At 41.4% G+C, this 17,296-nt stretch overlaps 1 protein-coding gene across 1 annotated transcript in view; it reads left to right on the top strand.

Moving 5' to 3' along the window:
- The window catches only part of LOC106571404 (exostosin-1), a 299,296-nt gene that overhangs the window by 238,458 nt on the left and 43,542 nt on the right, over nucleotides 1–17,296 (top strand). The window contains exon 4 of the mRNA XM_014144454.3: nucleotides 4,064–4,171. Within this exon, the coding sequence (XP_013999929.1) occupies nucleotides 4,064–4,171 (108 nt within the window). The remainder of the gene's footprint in view (nucleotides 1–4,063; nucleotides 4,172–17,296) is intronic.

Genomic DNA, 17,296 nt, shown 5'->3' with positions numbered 1-17,296 from the left:
TTTGATCCCCGGAAAAGCCTGGCTTTAAGTTTGTGATAAACAGGTTTGTGTTGCTATGGTGTTTTTTTTAATGGAATTGTGTAAACAGGTTTAAGGAGCAGGGTTGTAGTGCTGCAAGAGTGTGGGGGAGAGGCACTCCCTCACCTTTTTCAGTTCGATAATACACGAAGCTGGTAAACTACTTCTGGAAAATGTATTCTGATAAATTCTAAATAAATAATATTTAATTTCTTCCCTGTCTTCTTGGGGGGCTCCCGAGTGGCGGTCTAAGGCAGTGCTAGTGCTAGAGGGTCACTTCAAATCCAGGCTGTATCACAAAAACATTTAAATAAGAAATCACAACCGGTGGTGATTGGGAGTCCAATAGGGCAGTGCACAATTTGCCCAGCGTCGTCCGGATTTGGCAGGTGTAGGCCGTCATTGTAAAAATTAGTTGTTATTAACTGACTTGCCTAGTTAAATAAAGGTTAAATAAAAAACGATATATTTCTGGCGGTAGCGATAATGATTAACTGTAGGCTACGTGTGTGCACTGCGAAGGTCCATCAGAGGCTTGACCACTTTGGCCAGTCATTTAAATTGGCAAACATTTATAAAGATTCACCAGCTGTTTCTATCCAGCCTTATAAACAAAATGAGAAGCCGCATGTTCACAACCACAAGCTTTAAAGGCTCGTCCGCAGCGGACCAGGCTGCAGGGCACACACCTGATACGTCAGGCAAACATCCTGGAGAGAGAGCTGGCCAGAGCCTCTCCCTCCGGGATTCGGGCAAGACATTTTCATCCTGTGCCAACGCTTCTCCCTCCTGTGTGCCTCCACCATCAATGGCTTTAGGGACTTTGTTCACAGTAGGGGACACGTGCCACGCGAGCTGAGAACACTGCTTAACTGTACATAATCTCCAGTGTTTGACTTGGGCGAAGCTCACCGGAGCTGAGTACCGGCACTTCCATTTCTCTACTACTTGAGCTCCTGCTCAAAATTATTGTGGAGCTCCTGCACGTATATATAAACAGTACCAGCACCCAAAATGAGTACTGGAATCTATTTTAGACCAAGTCAAGCACTGTACCTTGGCGGCGTGTTAGAGGTGGTTCAGCCACATGAACCTTATCATCACACCAACGAGATCTAGGATCCAAATTCACACTGTGTCTGTCTTGATGTTCATAAAACTCCACCGACCCCCTCTTGCGCAGTGGAATCCAGAACCAAACGTGACCACTTGGTTACGGCGACACCGTTCTGCCGAAGAAATCCAAAGCCCAAGGAGCCTGACCCTCTGGAAGTTGTTGTAGCCCTCCTTGGGATATTTCGACTATTGGCTATTGGTTAAGACGCAAGGCCTGTTCTAGCTTGGGATGTCAGGGTGGGCAATTGGAAATATGAATTAGGCTAAGTTGAAGGTAATAATATTAAGATTATATTAGTTTATTGAGATGCATGGTTACACATCAAAAGCTTGATTTTATTTTATGTTTTAAAACAAATGTTCTGCAATTCTACATAGTAATGATTTATGTTCACTACTTTGTCAATTGATTTGATAGAATGTTCAATCTCTGCAAATAAATTATATGAATTGATATTTCACCTCAGTTTTCTTTTTATTCTGTAATAGGGTATATTGTAACCATGTGTTCAAGCTAATCAAAGTGTATTTATGATACAGCGTGGTGGAAGCTACACAATACAATGTAATGCCTACTCGCAACTAAAGCTCTCCCTGCAAACAGCACAGGGATATTAAGCTATATGTATTTGCATTTACATTAGGCTATAGCCTACAAATAGCTATACCACGTAGTCGTAGGCCTATTAGGCTATACTGCAAATTATTATTGTTTGTTCCTGAACTGGCCGAATGGCAGCGCTATCCTTCAGCACCACAAGTTGGTTAAACTTTTTTAACATCATTGCATGATCCTGGCGCTGTTCTTTCAGCAGCACGAAGGGCCCTCCAATCGCTTAAAATAACACTCAAGATGCATATTCCCATAAATAAATGCATATTCCCACTATAAATGCATTTTCCCATAAAACTGATTGAGAACAATCAAATGATTGGCATGCAGATTTGTAATTATTATCATTCACGATTGACTGTGATGGCCTATTTTTAAATTAGGTATGCCTATCTTGGTAATTGAGGGTATTAAAAATAAATATTGAGACAATATGTGTGGGTATAGGCTAGAGGTCGACCGATTCTGATTTTTCAACAGTGATACAGATTATTGGAGGACCAATAATTGGTATAATCCGTATTAAATATATATTTGTAATAATGACAATTACAACAATACTGAATGAACTTTTTGAACACTTTTATTTTAACTTAATATAGTACATAAATAAAATCTATTTAGTCTCAAGTAAATAATGAAACATGTTCAATTTGGTTTAAATAATGCAAAAGCACAGTGTTGGAGAAGAAAGTAAATGTGCAATATGTGCCATGTAAAAAAGCTAACATTTAAGTTCCTTGCTCAGAACATGAGAACATATGAAAGCTGGTGATTCAATATTTCCAGTTCTTCAATATTCCCAGGTAAGAAGTTTTAGGTTGTAGTTATTATAGGAATTATGATGCGTCAACTATTTCTCTCTATACCATTTGTATTTCATATACCTTTGACTATTCGATGTTCTTATAGGCACTTTAGTATTGCCAGCCTAATCTCAGGAGTTGATAGGCTTGAAGTCATAAACAGCGCTGTGCTTCAAGCATTGCTAAGAGCTGCTGGCAAACGCAGTAAAGTGCTGTTTGAATGAATGCTTATGAGCCTGCTGCTGCCTATCACCGCTCAGTCAGACTGCTCTATCAAATATCAAATCATAGACTTAAATACGAGCCTTTGGTCATTAATATGGTCAAATCCGGAAACTATCATTTTGAAAACAAAACGTTTATTCTTTCAGTGAAATACGGAACCGTTCCATATTTTATCAAACGGGTGGCAACCTTAAGTCTAAATATTGCTGTTAGATTGCACAACCTTCAATGTTATGTCATAATTATGTAAAATTCTGGCAAATTAATTACGGTCTTTGTTATGAAGAACGATTCATGCGGTCCAAACTGTTGCATATACCCTGACTCTGCTTGCACTGAACGAAAGAGAAGTGACACCATTTCCCTAGTTAATATTGCCTGCTAACATTAATTTCTTTCAACTAAATATGCAGGTTTAAAAATAAATACTTCTGTGTTTTGATTTTAAGAAAGGCATTGATGTTTATGGTTAGGTATATTTGTGCAACGATTGTGCTTTTTTCGCGAATGCACTTTTGTTAAATCATCACCCGTTTGGCGAAGTTGAAGTAGGCGGTGATTTGAGGATAAATTAACAGGCACCGCATTGATTATATGCAACGCAGGACAAGCTAGTTAACCTAGTAATATCATCAACCATGTGTAGTTAACTAGTGATTATGTGAAGATTGATTGTTTTTTTATAAGATAAGTTTAATGCTAGCTAGCAACTTACCTTGGATTATGACATAATTTGAATTTTTTATTTAGCGCTCCCTCACCTAAAAATTTTTTCACTACACCACTGTTAAGGAGTGAAACAATTTCTAATTTCCATTATAAAGGTGCAGCTATGAGGTAAACCACAAGTCTTTCTGAATATTAAAACCAGCTAAGTGAGTGATGAACTATGTTCAACAAACAATGAAAACAAACTATCTAAAAATGTGTCTAATTACTCAAGTATTTGTTTGATGCTAGTAACTAATTACCTGCACTAATGATAAGACCCAATAGGTTCAACCAAATAGCGTTATACAATACGCCCTACCATTGTGTGACTAACATTCCACCTTTTACTCTGTATGACAGGGCATTCAGATGAACCTGTTTGTAGATATGACTACAAAGAAATCTGATACTTTACTGTAAAGAAATATCTGGACTAGCTCTTATAACTGTGACTATTTCTTAACAGTCCAGTAGAAGGGTAGAGACTGGTATCCATAATAGAAGTGTATGTGCATATTCTATTACCACTGACCCTCTCTGTGCTTCCCCCTGGGCTACCGTCCTCCTCCCCCAGGCTGCCTGTATCCCTGTCCTACTGAGCAACGGCTGGGAGCTGCCTTTTTCTGAGATCATCGACTGGAGCAAAGCAGCTGTCATCGGGGACGAGAGGCTCCTACTGCAGGTAGCTACTGATGGAGACCTCCTCCCTATGACACTTCTCTCTCTCTCTCTCTCTCTCTCTCTCTCTCTCTCTCTCTCTCTCTCTCTCTCTCTCTCTCTCTCTCTCTCACTCGCTCTCTCATGCTATTATATAGTACCGTAAGCTGTACCTTATGCTAGAACACAAGGCATTCACAGCTCACATTGGGCTCTAAAGTAGCCCTTAGTAAGGACCACTGGAATGGATAACTTTTACCGCTCTCTCCATAGGAATATATTAATACAATTTTGCAAACGTACTACAGTAACTTTTTGGTGGGTCATTATTGTCCTATCACAGCACTCCTATTTGCTGTAATATTCTGTTACCTCAAACTACTCTCTCTTATCATTCAGCATTAGTTGCAGTTTCACGTTTATTGGGGTGAGTCTTGTCCTTGAGGAAGAACTGAGCGATTTCCGCTAGATGGGGTAGCTGCAAAGTCAAAATTAGCTATGTTGTAAAAATTCATGAATTTTTTTCGGTCTTAATTTACAGTTGGGGTTAGCAGTGTGGTTAGGTTTAAATCCATTTTTTTGACTTTGTAGCTGTTCCAGCTAGTGACAGCTCTGCGGAGCTGCCTCCAGAAGAAGAATCATTATGAGAAACGCTAACCTGCGCATTCCTACATTCCTTACCCTTTGTTAGCTTCATAAACTAGCCATTCTTTAACTTTACACACTATACCAAGTATCCAGAATTAGAGGAAGTGATTCCTCATCTTGCCAGCCACACCCACGGTTTCAGAGGGGCTTGTTTGCAAAGGGGTGTGATGAAATGCCAGAATACCTACACATATTAATCCACCCCATCCCTGCAACCGACCGCCCGTCTCCCTAATGTCTCCCAGAGCATGGGCCCTGTATCAATCAACTATCCCATTAATTATGTCATTCAAGATGTATGATATTTATATTCTTTAATTACTGAACTTATTAGCAGCTGATGTGGCAAAAGGGAAGACGTTTGATTTACGATATGCAAAAATGTCACCCAGAACATGAAAGTAAATGAGGAAATTATGTGTGCTGAGATATGACAGGATTTCACTCGGTGTCATTCACCTTCTTGTCTCAGTTCCATCCCCAACTTATGAAATCAGAGCAATTATTAGAGGAGCTGCCTGTTGCCGTTGACCTGGGAACGACCCATGGTTCTATTGAAACCCGACACATGTATTTGATCTCAGACTACCGATACACACAAAGATGTGCACTCAAATGCAAAATTGAGTCAACACACAATGCAAATGCAGCCTATTAAAAGCCGTAAATGGTTTTAATACAAGTCCTGTAATTATTTGTGATTATACGCTATTGAATGAAAGACATTCAGAGATGCTAGCTATTGTTTTTTCTCACTCTCTTCACCCCCTAGTTACAAAGTCCCTGTCCTAAAAGCATGCTAATTGTTGTCAGATATGTGTAGACGTGGAAAATATGCTGTGACAGGATATGAGGCACTCAAGGACGTTTTGTCTCTAGAAGAAAGAAAAAAAAACATAATGACAGCATTTGTTCACTAGGCACAAATAAATGTTACATCTAATTAAATTAAGCACTTAGAAGTCAGACACACCAAGAAAACTGAGGGCCGATAGGTACTTAGAACAGTAGGAGGCTGTTCCATCTCTTGCTACAACAAAATATGTACCTGCTGCGTGCCAACCTGGTACAGACAAACCTGCCGTTTCTACTTGTAGAATCGCCCTGCTTGTCGTCGTACGTTTTTGCAATGACATTTAATTGTTCAGTTTTCAAACGCAGTTCCATAGCTAGCAGAATTTTTCCCTTGTCTGCATTGGTCATTGGTTTCCCGGTTCTCTCCACCTGTCCCTTTATGTCTACCGTTACCTGCTCGTGCTTCAGCTGTGCACTGCGGTATTGGACAGATGGCAATCTCGGATGGCAAGACATCAGAGCTAGACTGGAGAGAACCTTTACGAGGCCTGCGCCCGATGGTTGGTTTTGGAAAGCATTGTTGTCTGCTTTTCCACTAATGGCATAATTAGGGTTGTTATCGCTGCTGAGGTCAGAGATCAATCCATTTACGGGTGGAGGTTCACTAATTAGCGGGCGAGTGGGGACCACCCCCTCTGATAGCTTGCACATTATTAGAACATTTGAAAGGAAAAAATGTTTTTCCTAATTTTCCAAAATTTGGTTTTGGAATGTGGGGAGCTGCAAAGACGATTTTAATCTATTTATAGACGTTAATGAACCATCAGTACTGTACAGTACTGTGGAAGTTGGACGTGAATGAATTTGCAAAAGCAAATTGAATTAATCAATGCCAATGATTAGTCCTACCTGGGTAGGCTATCTGGGTATTAAACTTGAAATTACCTGAGAGGTTGCTTCATCCAGGTTAATATGCAAAGTTTAAGTTGTCTCATTTAATTGGAAGAACCTAGAAAGGTATGTTCGACAATTTAACTTATTAAATTGAATGAGACGATAATCCATACAATCTCCATTGATTGGATATCATAAGTGTAAACCGTAGGTCAAATGTTGGGACCCTTCACCACTAGGGTACGCTCCTCCCTGGGGCTGAAGCCACATGGGATTCACTCCCGTCAGTAATGGGTTTTACTGATTAATCTATTTATGATATATCAAACCTGTATAGGCTATCTGGGAATTAACTTTGAATTAACCTGAGAGCATTGCTTCATCTAAGTTAAGTTTGGAAAAAGTTAATAATGTCTCATTGTAGACGCCCAATCAATTTTGGATATTATTTAAAAGATCCACTTGAAAAGGTAAATCTGGCAATTTCACTTGTTAGTTAAATTGAATGAGACGTGAAATGGTTTGAAAGACGTGAAATGGTTTGTCGAGATCAGTGTGGAAGAACTTGACTGGCCTGCACAGAGCCCTGACTTCAACCCCATTGAATATCTTTGGGATGAATTGGAACACTGACTGCAAGCCAGGCCTAAACACCCAACATCAGTGCCCGACCTCACTAATGCTCTTGTGGCTGAATGGAAGCAAGTCCCCGCAGCAATGTTCCAACATCTGGTGTAAAGCCTTCCCAGAAGAGTGGAGGCTGTTATAGCAGCAAAGGGGGGACCAACTCCATATTAATGGCCATGATTTTGGAATGAGATGTTTGACGTGCAGGTGTCCACATACTTTTGGTCATGTAGTATAGTTGGCTACATTAGGTTCTATCATTTCACAATAGCCTTGAATCAATAGTTATTACTTCTAAACAAAATACTTTTGGGTGGATCTTTGTTGTTTGGTTTACTGTTTGAACAGACGCTGAGATTATATTTGATTATCAATACAAAATGGGCTACTTTGATAAATAGCCTATATAGCTTATAGATCAGATCAAGGAACGAAGCAACAACACTGCCCCCACGGCTACAGTCTCAATTTTCAGGTAGTACAAAGTATGTTAAATGCACTGAGGTATAATAAGAACGGTTATTGTCGGAGCGTATTAGAAGGAACCGCCCTTCTTGGCTCACATCAACACCATTATCCCAGAAACCCGAGACCCACTCCAATTTGCATACCGCCCTAACAGATCCACAGATGATGCAATCTCTATTGCACTCCAAACTGCCCTTTCCCACCTGGACCAAAGAAACACCTATGTGAGAATGCTATTCATTGACTACAGCTCAGTGTTCAACGCCATAGTGCCCTCAAAGCTTATCAATAAGCTAAGGACCCTGGGACTAAATACGTCCCTCTGCAACTGGATCCTGGACTTCCTGACAGGCCACCCCAGGTGGTAAGGGTAGGTAACAACACATCCACCACGCTGATCCTCAACACAGGAGCCCCTCAGGGGTGCGTGCTCAGTTCCCTCCTGTACTCCCTCACTCTTGACTGCATGGCCAGGCATGACTCCAGCACCTTCATTAAGTTTGCCGATGACACAACAGTGGTAGGCCTGATCACTGACAACGACGAGACAGCCTATAGGGAGGAGGTCATGCCTGGCCATGCAGGCCGTGTGGTGCCAGGACAACAACCTCTCCCTCAACGTGATCAAGACAAAGGAGGTGATTGTGGACTACAGGAAAAAGAGAACCGAGCACGATCCCATTCTCATCGATGGGGCTGTAGTGGAGCAGGTTGCGAGATTCAAGTTCCTTGGTGTCCACATCACCAACAAACTAACTGGTCCAAGCACACCAAGACAGTCTTGAAGAGGGCACGACAAAACCTATTCCCCCCAGGAGACTGAAAATATTTGGCATGGGTCCTCAGATTCTCAAAAGGTGTGCACCATCGAGAGCATCCTGACTGGTTGCATCACTGCCTGGTATGGCAACTGCTCGGCCTCCGACTGCAAGGCACTACAGAGGGTAGTACGTACGGCCCAGTACATCACTGGGGCCAAGCTTCCTGTCATCCAGGACCTCTATACCAGACTGTGTCAGAGGAAGGCCCTAAAAATTGTCAAAGACTCCAGCCACCCTAGTCATAGATTGATCTCTCTGCTACCGCACGACAAGCGGTACCGGAGCGCCAAGTCTAGGTCCAAGAGGCTTCTAAATAGCTTCTACCCCCAAGCCATAAGACTCCTGAACATCCAATCAAATGGATGATGCCCCCCCCCCCCCCCCCCCCCCCTTTACACCACTGCTACTCTCTGTTGTTATCATCTATGCATGGTCATTAATTTTAACAACTCTACCTACATGTACATGTTACCTCAACTAACCCATGCCCCCGCACATTGACACTGTACCGGTACCCCCCTGTGTATATTGTTATTTTACTGCTGCTCTTTAATTACTTGTTACTTTTATTCTTATTCTTACTCGTATTGGTTTAAACTACATTGTTGGTTAGGGGCTCATAAGTAAGCATTTCACTGTAAGGTCTACACTTGTTGTATTCGACGCATGTGACTAATAAAATTTGACTTGTGACGAAAAAAGACATTGCAACACTGCGCTTCGCACCTTACCTTCCGTCTCCGTAGTGTGTGAATTTACCTTAACAGTCTTGCTTCCGTCCTTCTCCTTGCCCCAATCTGTGCTCAAAGCAGGGACCCGCTGAACATATACAGTGCATTCGGAAAGTATTCAGACCCCTTGACTTTTTCCACATTTTGTTACATTACAGCCTTATTCTAAAATGGATTAAATTAAACATTTTCCTCATCAATCTACACACAATAACCCATAATGATGAAGCGTAAATAACAGATACCTTATTTACATAAGTATTCAGACCATTTGCTATGAGACTCGGAATTGAACTCAGCCGCATCCTGTTTAAATTGATCATCCTTGAGATGTTTCTACAACTTGATTGGAGTCCACCTGTGGTAAATATTATTTGGAAAGGCACACGCCTGTCTATATAAGGTCTCACAGTTGACAGTGCATGTCAGAGCAAAGACCAAGCAATGAGGTCGAAGGAATTGTCCGTAGAGCTTCTAGACAGGAAGGGTACCAAAACATTTCTGCAGCATTGAAAATCCCCAAGAACCCGTGGGCTCCATAATTCTTAAATAGAGGAAGTTTGGAACCACCAAGACTCTTCCTAGAGCTGGGAACCTAGCCAAACTGAGCAATTGGGGGAGAAGGGCCTTGGTCAGGGAGTTGACAAAGAGCCCGATGGCCACTCTTACAGAGCTCCAGAGTTCCTCTGTGGAGATGGGAGAAATTCCCTGAAGGACAACCATCTCTATAGCACTTCACCAATCAGGCCTTTATGGTAGAGTGGCCAGACGGAAGCCACTCCTCAGTAAAAGGCACAAGACAGCCCGTTTGTTTTTATGCCAAAAGGCAACTAAAGGACTCGGACCAAGAGAAACAAGATTGTCTGGCCTGATGAAACCAAGGTTGAACTATTTCGCCTGAATGCCATGCGGTGAAGCATTGTGGTGGCAGCATCCTGCTTTGGGGATGTTTTTCAGCTGCAGGGACTGGGAGACTAGACAGGATTTTCTGATGTTTTTCATTTGTATTTTTATTTATTGTTTACTTCAGTTTATTTAGTAAATACTTAAAACTGCATTGTTGGTTAAGGGCTTGTAAGTAAGTATTTCACTGTAAAGTCTACACCTGTTGTATTCAGCGTATGTGACAAATACAATTTGATTTGATTTGATTGAGGGAAAGATGAACGAATCAAAGTACAGAGAGATCCTTGCTCCAGGGCGCTCAGGACCTCAGACTGGGGTGAAGGTTCACCTTTCAACAGGACAACGACCCTACGCACACAGCCAAGACAATGCAGGAGTGGCTTCGGGATAAGTCTTTGAATGTCCTTTAGTGGCCCAGCCAGAGCCCGGACTTGAACCCGATCAAACATCTCTGGAGAGACCTGAAATTAGCTGTGCAGCGACACTCCCCATCCAACCTGACAGAGCTTGAGAGGATCTGCAGAGAAGAATGTAAGAAACTCCCCAAATACAGGTGTGCCAAGCTTGTAGCATCATACCCAAGAAGACTTGAGGCTGTAATCGCTGCCAAAGGTGCTTCAACAAAGTATTGAGTAAAGTGTCTTAATACTTATGTAAATGTAATATTTCAGTTATTTATTTTTTATACATTTGCAAAAATGTCAGAAATTTTGTTTTTGCAAGGGAAACAACTCCTTCGAGGTCTCAGAACGAGTGACGTCACCGATTGAAATGCTACTAGTGCGCACCGCTAACTAGCTAGCCATTTGACATCAGTGACATGACCCAGGCATTCACACACACTTCAAATGAAACGAATGGGGTGGTAAGTGCAGCACAATGCACACAACACTAAATGCTTTATCAAGCTAGCTATCGAGCAAGATGATGAAGAAATAATGTAATTGATAAGAGAATTATCTAATAAAGGTAAATGAATCAATAAACCATGATGAATTATTAGTCATACAGCATGGTTAATGAATAATCAATGTAATGATCAATGTAGTGATCGATTGGTCTGATTAGTTCCAGAAAGTCCAGGAACCACTGGAGAGGGAAAGAAATGTGTGTATGTAATTAGTGTCGAGAGCAGGGGACAGATGGTAAAGGGAGTAAAACTTCAAAGGGTTCCTAACCTTGAGGGAAAGGAACAGGCTGAGCTCTGAATAGTGATAAACAGTGTGTGAAGTCAATGGGGGATGCAGGTCACCAACAGTTTGTGTGTAAATGCATGTGCGTAAGTAAGCAAGAACTATAAAATGACTGTTTTGTTATCCTGACGGGAGAACGTTCTCTGACTAAAGCTACAGAAACCTTTTGCAGAAAGCTGAGTCCTTGTCTAATTATTTAACCCATTGTCTTACAAACCTTGGGCATTAGTCAAGGCGAATTGATTATTGATTATTATCATCAAGATATCAAATTATTCAAACAGTAATTCACTAAATTATCATACACTGCCAGTGCCAGTTCACTTGCTAGCTAACGGTAGCTAAACAATTAACAACGGAATTTTCCAGGTAGCACAACATAACTAGCTAGCTACTCCACTGACTCTCGGCAGCTAACAGGCAGCTGCTTTATTCAAAAACAAATCCATTGTGATTTAATTATGGTATTACCAGCGATGCTAGTTATCTACACTGAACAAAAATATAAACGCAACATGCAACAGATTAAAATGTTTTACTGAGTTTAAATAAATTCCTTAGGCCCTAATCTATAGATTTCACATGACTGGGAATACAGATATGCATCTGTTGGTCACAGATACCTGTTGGGGCTCGGGGGCAGTATTGAGAAATTTTGAAAAAAATATGTGCCCATTTTTAACTGCCTCCTACACCAACTCAGAAGCTAGGATATGCATATTATTAACATATTCGGATAGAAAACACTCTGGATTTTCTAAAACAGTTTGAATGGTGTCTGTAAGTATAACAAAACTCATATTGCAGGCAAAAACCTGTGAAAAATAGATTTAAAAAAAAATGTGAATTTTGTGACTGTACTATTTAGTGTCATTGTTTTATAGATACCATAGTGAGAAAGGATTCATTTCGCAACACCTACGGCTTCCACTAGATGTCAACGATCTTTATAAAGTTGTTTGAAGCGTCTATGATAAACAGAGAGCAAATTAGAATGCAAGGAAGTTGACATGTCGTCACTTCATTTTTTGCGCCTGCGCATAAATCTGAGAAGCGTGAGTTTGTCATTAATTGTTTATCAAGACATAGGATAGGTTGTGTGAAAATATTACTGATGTTTAACGTTAAAAATGGACCAAAAGATTAATGCTAAACAACATTTGACATGTTTGAACGAACGTAAATAGATTATTTACTAGTTTTTTTTAGCTTTTCTGCGCGATTTTACACCCCCCCCCCACCACGTTTTGTGGGAGCCTACTGAACGCTAACTATTTGGTGTTATTTGGACATAAATTATGAACTTTGTCAAAAGAAACCACATTTGTTCCGGACCTGGGATTCCTGGCAGTGCCTTCTGATGGAGATAATCAAAGGTAAGGGGATATTTACAATGTTATTATCGATATTAGATGATGCTAACTGTATAGCATAGCTTATTGTTCTTAGCATAGCACCCCGTTTATTGCAAAATGTGATTTCCCAGTAAAGTTATTTTGAGATCTGGCCATTCGGTAGCAATTACGAGATGATAATATATTATTCTTTGAATGACAATATTATAATTTACCAATGTTTTCGAATAGTAATTTTGTTATGTTCACCGGAAGCATTTCAGAGAAGAAAAAAATCTGAATTTCACGCTACTGTAAAATGCTGTTTTTGGATATAAATATGAACTTGATGGAACAAAAAATGCATGTATTGTATAACATAATGTCCTAGGAGTGTCATCTGATGGAGATTGACAAAGGTTAGTGCATAATTCTAGCTGGTTTCTGCTTTTGGTGACGCCTGACCTTGAATTGAAAATGGATGTTTGTACTTTTGTGGCTATGTACTGTCCTAACATAATCTAACTTTATGCTTTTGCCGTAAAGCCTCTTTGAAAATCGAACAATGTGGTTAGATTAAGGAGATGTTTATCTTTTAAATTGTGTAAAATAGTTGATTGTTTGAGAAATTGAAATTATTAGATTTTTGATGTTTTGAATTTCCATCCATGTTAGCAATCCCGACTCGGGGTTCATTGCTAACCTGTAGCCCCAACAGGTTAAAAAAAAAGTAGGGCCGTGGGTCAGAAAACTAGTCAGTATCTGGTGTGACCATCTTATATTGCCGGAAACTGGAAAATGCTGTTATACACGTCGATCAAGAGCATCACAAACATGCTCAATGGGTGACATGTCTGGTGAGTAAACAGGCCATGGCAGAACTGGGACATATTCAGCTTCCAGGAATTGTGTACAGATCCTTGCGACATGGGGCTGTGCATTATCATGCTGAAACGAGGTGATGGTGGCGGATGAATGGCACGACAATGGGCCTCAGGATCTTGTTACAGTGTTGTATCTGTGCATTCAAATTTCCATTGTGTTTGTTGTCTGTTGCGTATGCCTGCCCATAGCATAACTCCACCGCCACTATGGGGCACTCTGTTCACAATGTTGATATCAGCAAGCCGCTCGCCCACACGACTCCAGGATCTGCCATCTGCCTGGTACAGTTGAAACCGGGATTCATCTGTTAAGAGTACATTTCTCCAGCGTGCCAGTCGCCATCGGAGTTGAGCATTTTCCCACTGAAGTCGGTTACGACGCCGAACTGCAGTCAGGTCAAGACCCTGGTGAGGATGGCGAGCATGAAGATGAGCTTCCCTCTAACAGTTTCTGACAGTTTCTGCAGAAATTCCTCGGTTGTGCAAATCCACAGTTTCATCAGCTGTTCGGGTGGCTGGTCTCAGACGATCCCGCATGTGAATAAGCCAGATGTAGAAGACCTAGGCTGGCATGGTTACACGTGGTCTGCGGTTGTGAGACCGGTTGGACTTACTGCCAAATTCTCTAAAACGACATTGGATGCGGCTTATAGTACAGAAATTAACATTAAATTCTCTGGCAACGGCTCTGGTTGACATTCTAATTGTGTGCTCCCTCAAAATGTGAGACATCTGTGGCATTGTGTTGTGTGACAAAACTGCACCTTTTAGTGTGGCCTATTATTGTCCCCAGGTGCACCTGTGTAATGATCATGCTGTTTAATCAGCTTCTTGATATGCCACACCTGTGAGGTGGATGGATTGTCTTGGCAAATGAGAAATGCTCACTAACAGGGATGTAAAGAAATGTGTGCACAACATTTGAGAAAGATTTCTGGGGTCTTTTATTTCAGCTCATGAAACATGGAACCAACACTTTACATGTTGCGTTAATATTTTTGTTCAGTGTAGTTGTGGTCATATGGCAAGTATCTATGGAAACATTTAACTGCCTAAACTCAATTGGAAATGCAAATGTGGAAATTATAAATCAATATCATATTTGCAATTTTGCATTTTTGGTGACAAAATTCTAAATGAAATGCAACAATATTGCAGATATTGCATTATCATTTTCATGATTGAGTATGCATAATGTCTGCCTATTTGAAAAAGAAGTAGCAAAGTGTGACACATTTAAAAATCAAATGTAAATGCTTAAAATGACAAATCATTTATCATGTTTGCCATTTAATTTCCTTGTTGTGATGCCATGAATTGTGACAAAAATAAAAATAATTCTCAATTGACAATTGACAATGCTTTTCCATACTCTGTGTGGTTTGACTGTCAAAATTCAAATGATCAATTGCTGTGCTTCATTTTGCAATTTCGTTTCCTCATTTGAGTTATCATTTTCGACCTGTGTTGATTGTAAATCAAACTGTGGGCAGGATTTCAATAACATGAGGTGGAAGAGAGGTTGCTTGTGCTTGCTGGCAGCAGTCACTTTCGGTCATAGCTCTATCGATGTGACACCAGCCAGTGCGAAACCCCACAGAAGAAGAAAACACCCAGTGTGTGCGAGGAGTTTGTGGGAGGGGACTATAAATCTCAGTGGAGGGGATATGGGGAGCTACTAGTAGCCAGCTAATTAGCTATTATATGTAGCTAGCTACTGGTAGGTTAGATAGATAGCTAGTAGCTAGCTGGCTATGAAGAAATGCACTATTGGCTAATGTTACTGGCTAACGTTACCTTCACAACAAGACATCATCGTGGCACACCTTTAGGTACGGTAAGTATTTTTTTTGTCTTGTAATTTCACATTTGGAAGCAATAGTGTGCAACTGCAGCCCGCAATTCGGATGTCCTGCATGTGTGCATGCAGGACACAATAGTGTGCAACTGCAGCCCCCCCCCCGAGCAGGAAGCCCCCCCCCCCCCCCCCCACTGTCTACCGGTCACAATGCCACTGTGTACTAGCTAGCTTGATAATTAGCAACACTGTGTGCTAGCTAGCTTGCTTGTTAGTTAGCACACTGTGTCGCCCCGCCTGCTGTGTACTGGAGTCCTCCTTAGGACTAGCTGACTATGCTAGCACTCAGCGTTCTTCACTCCTGCCAAACACCTGCCCTCGCTGTCGTTAACAGAACTGCGGGAAAGCAGTAACCGTCTGGCGGGGCGAAGGACACTGTTTACCGGTGTACGGCTAGCAAGCTACCGTTGTAGCCCCTGCCCCTTCTTCTGTGGGGTTTATCAGCGGCTGGCATCCAACGTTATTGTGCATTAATGCCACCTAATGTACTGGAGCGCCCCCGCCCCCACCTGTCCTAACAAAAATATTTACCAATAGAAGTATAAAGAGCTGTTCCTGCAGATGCAGGAATTCCCACATGCAGGAACTCCCCGAATTGCGGGCCGCAATTGCACCCTTCTCTTTGGAAAGTGCCTTGAAACATTTAGCTGGATAACTAGCTAGATTGCTAGTTATCCAGATAGCTAGCAAGCTATGATGCACTAAAGTTACTCTAGAGGGGATGATTAATGGTATGTTGCTATTCAAAAACAAGGGAATTATCTGAAAGCATGTAATTAGACTTTATAGTGTAACGTCATATGTAGAATTGAACATTTTGTTTTACTTTTGTTCTCTTTTTGGCACAGCTCTCACACTGTGTGTGTGTGTGTGTCTCTCTCTGTCCGTCTGTCTGTCTGTTATAGCATGTCTGTGTGTCCATCTATCTGTTTAGGAGTTCCAGATATGGCTGCAGGAGAGTAGTGGCGTACAACACTGGAGGGCATCTTCACTGAGCAATGAGCACATGTAGGTGTGTACAAGCAAGTATCCTTTATAAAGTGCTACCACTTGGATAGAGGCAGAGGTTGCAAGCGTAGTTTTACGTTTTATTGTCACATGCACAAGTACAGTGAAATGCCTTTCTTGCAAGCTCTAACCCTAACAATGCAGTAAGCAATAACAATGTAATACTGGAAAATAACAAGGTAGAACAAAAACATAAGCAATAAGAAGAACACGATAAAGTATGTAAGCATACTATATACAGGGTCATTTCCAGTACCATATTTACAATGTGCAGGGATACTGGATTGATATAGGTAGATACTGTATGTATAGGGATAAGCTGACTGCGCATCAGGATATATGATAAACAGAGTAGCAGCAGCATATATGATGATTGTATGTGAGTGGGTGTGTATAGAGTCTGTGTAAATGTATGTGCATATTATGTAGGTGTTAGAAAATTATGGAGTGAGTGTTTGTATGTGTGTTGGAGAGTCAGTGTGTGGAAGTGTGTAGGGCCCTGTGAGTGTGCATAATAATAAAATACAAAGGTCAACTCGGATAGTCTGTGTAACCATTTTGTTAGCTATTTAGTTAGCTATTTGCCTTTTTTATGGCATGGGGATAGAAGCTGTTCAGGAGCATGCTGGTGTCAGTCTTGATGCGCCGGTACCGCTTGCCATGTGGAAGCAGAGAGAACAGGCTATGGCTTAGGTGGTTGGAGTCTTTAACGATTTTCCGGGCCTTCTTCTCACACCGCCTGATATAGAGATCCTGGATGACAGGATGCCCAGTCCCAGTGATGTACTGGGCTGTCCGCACCATCCTCTGTAGCGCCATGCGATCAAGAGCGGCACTATTGCCATACCAAGCAATGATACAGCCAGTCAAGATGCTCTCAGTGGTACAGCTGTAGAACAATTTGAGCGACCCATGCCAAACCTTCTCAACCTCCTAAGGGGGAAGAGGCACTGTCGCTCCTTCTTCACGTCTATGCGCGTGTG

The sequence above is a fragment of the Salmo salar genome, chromosome 15 (assembly GCF_965601325.2).
Source record: "Salmo salar chromosome 15, fSalSal1, whole genome shotgun sequence".
NCBI lineage: Eukaryota > Metazoa > Chordata > Actinopteri > Salmoniformes > Salmonidae > Salmo > Salmo salar.
This window is presented reverse-complemented; position numbering and strand designations above follow the sequence as displayed.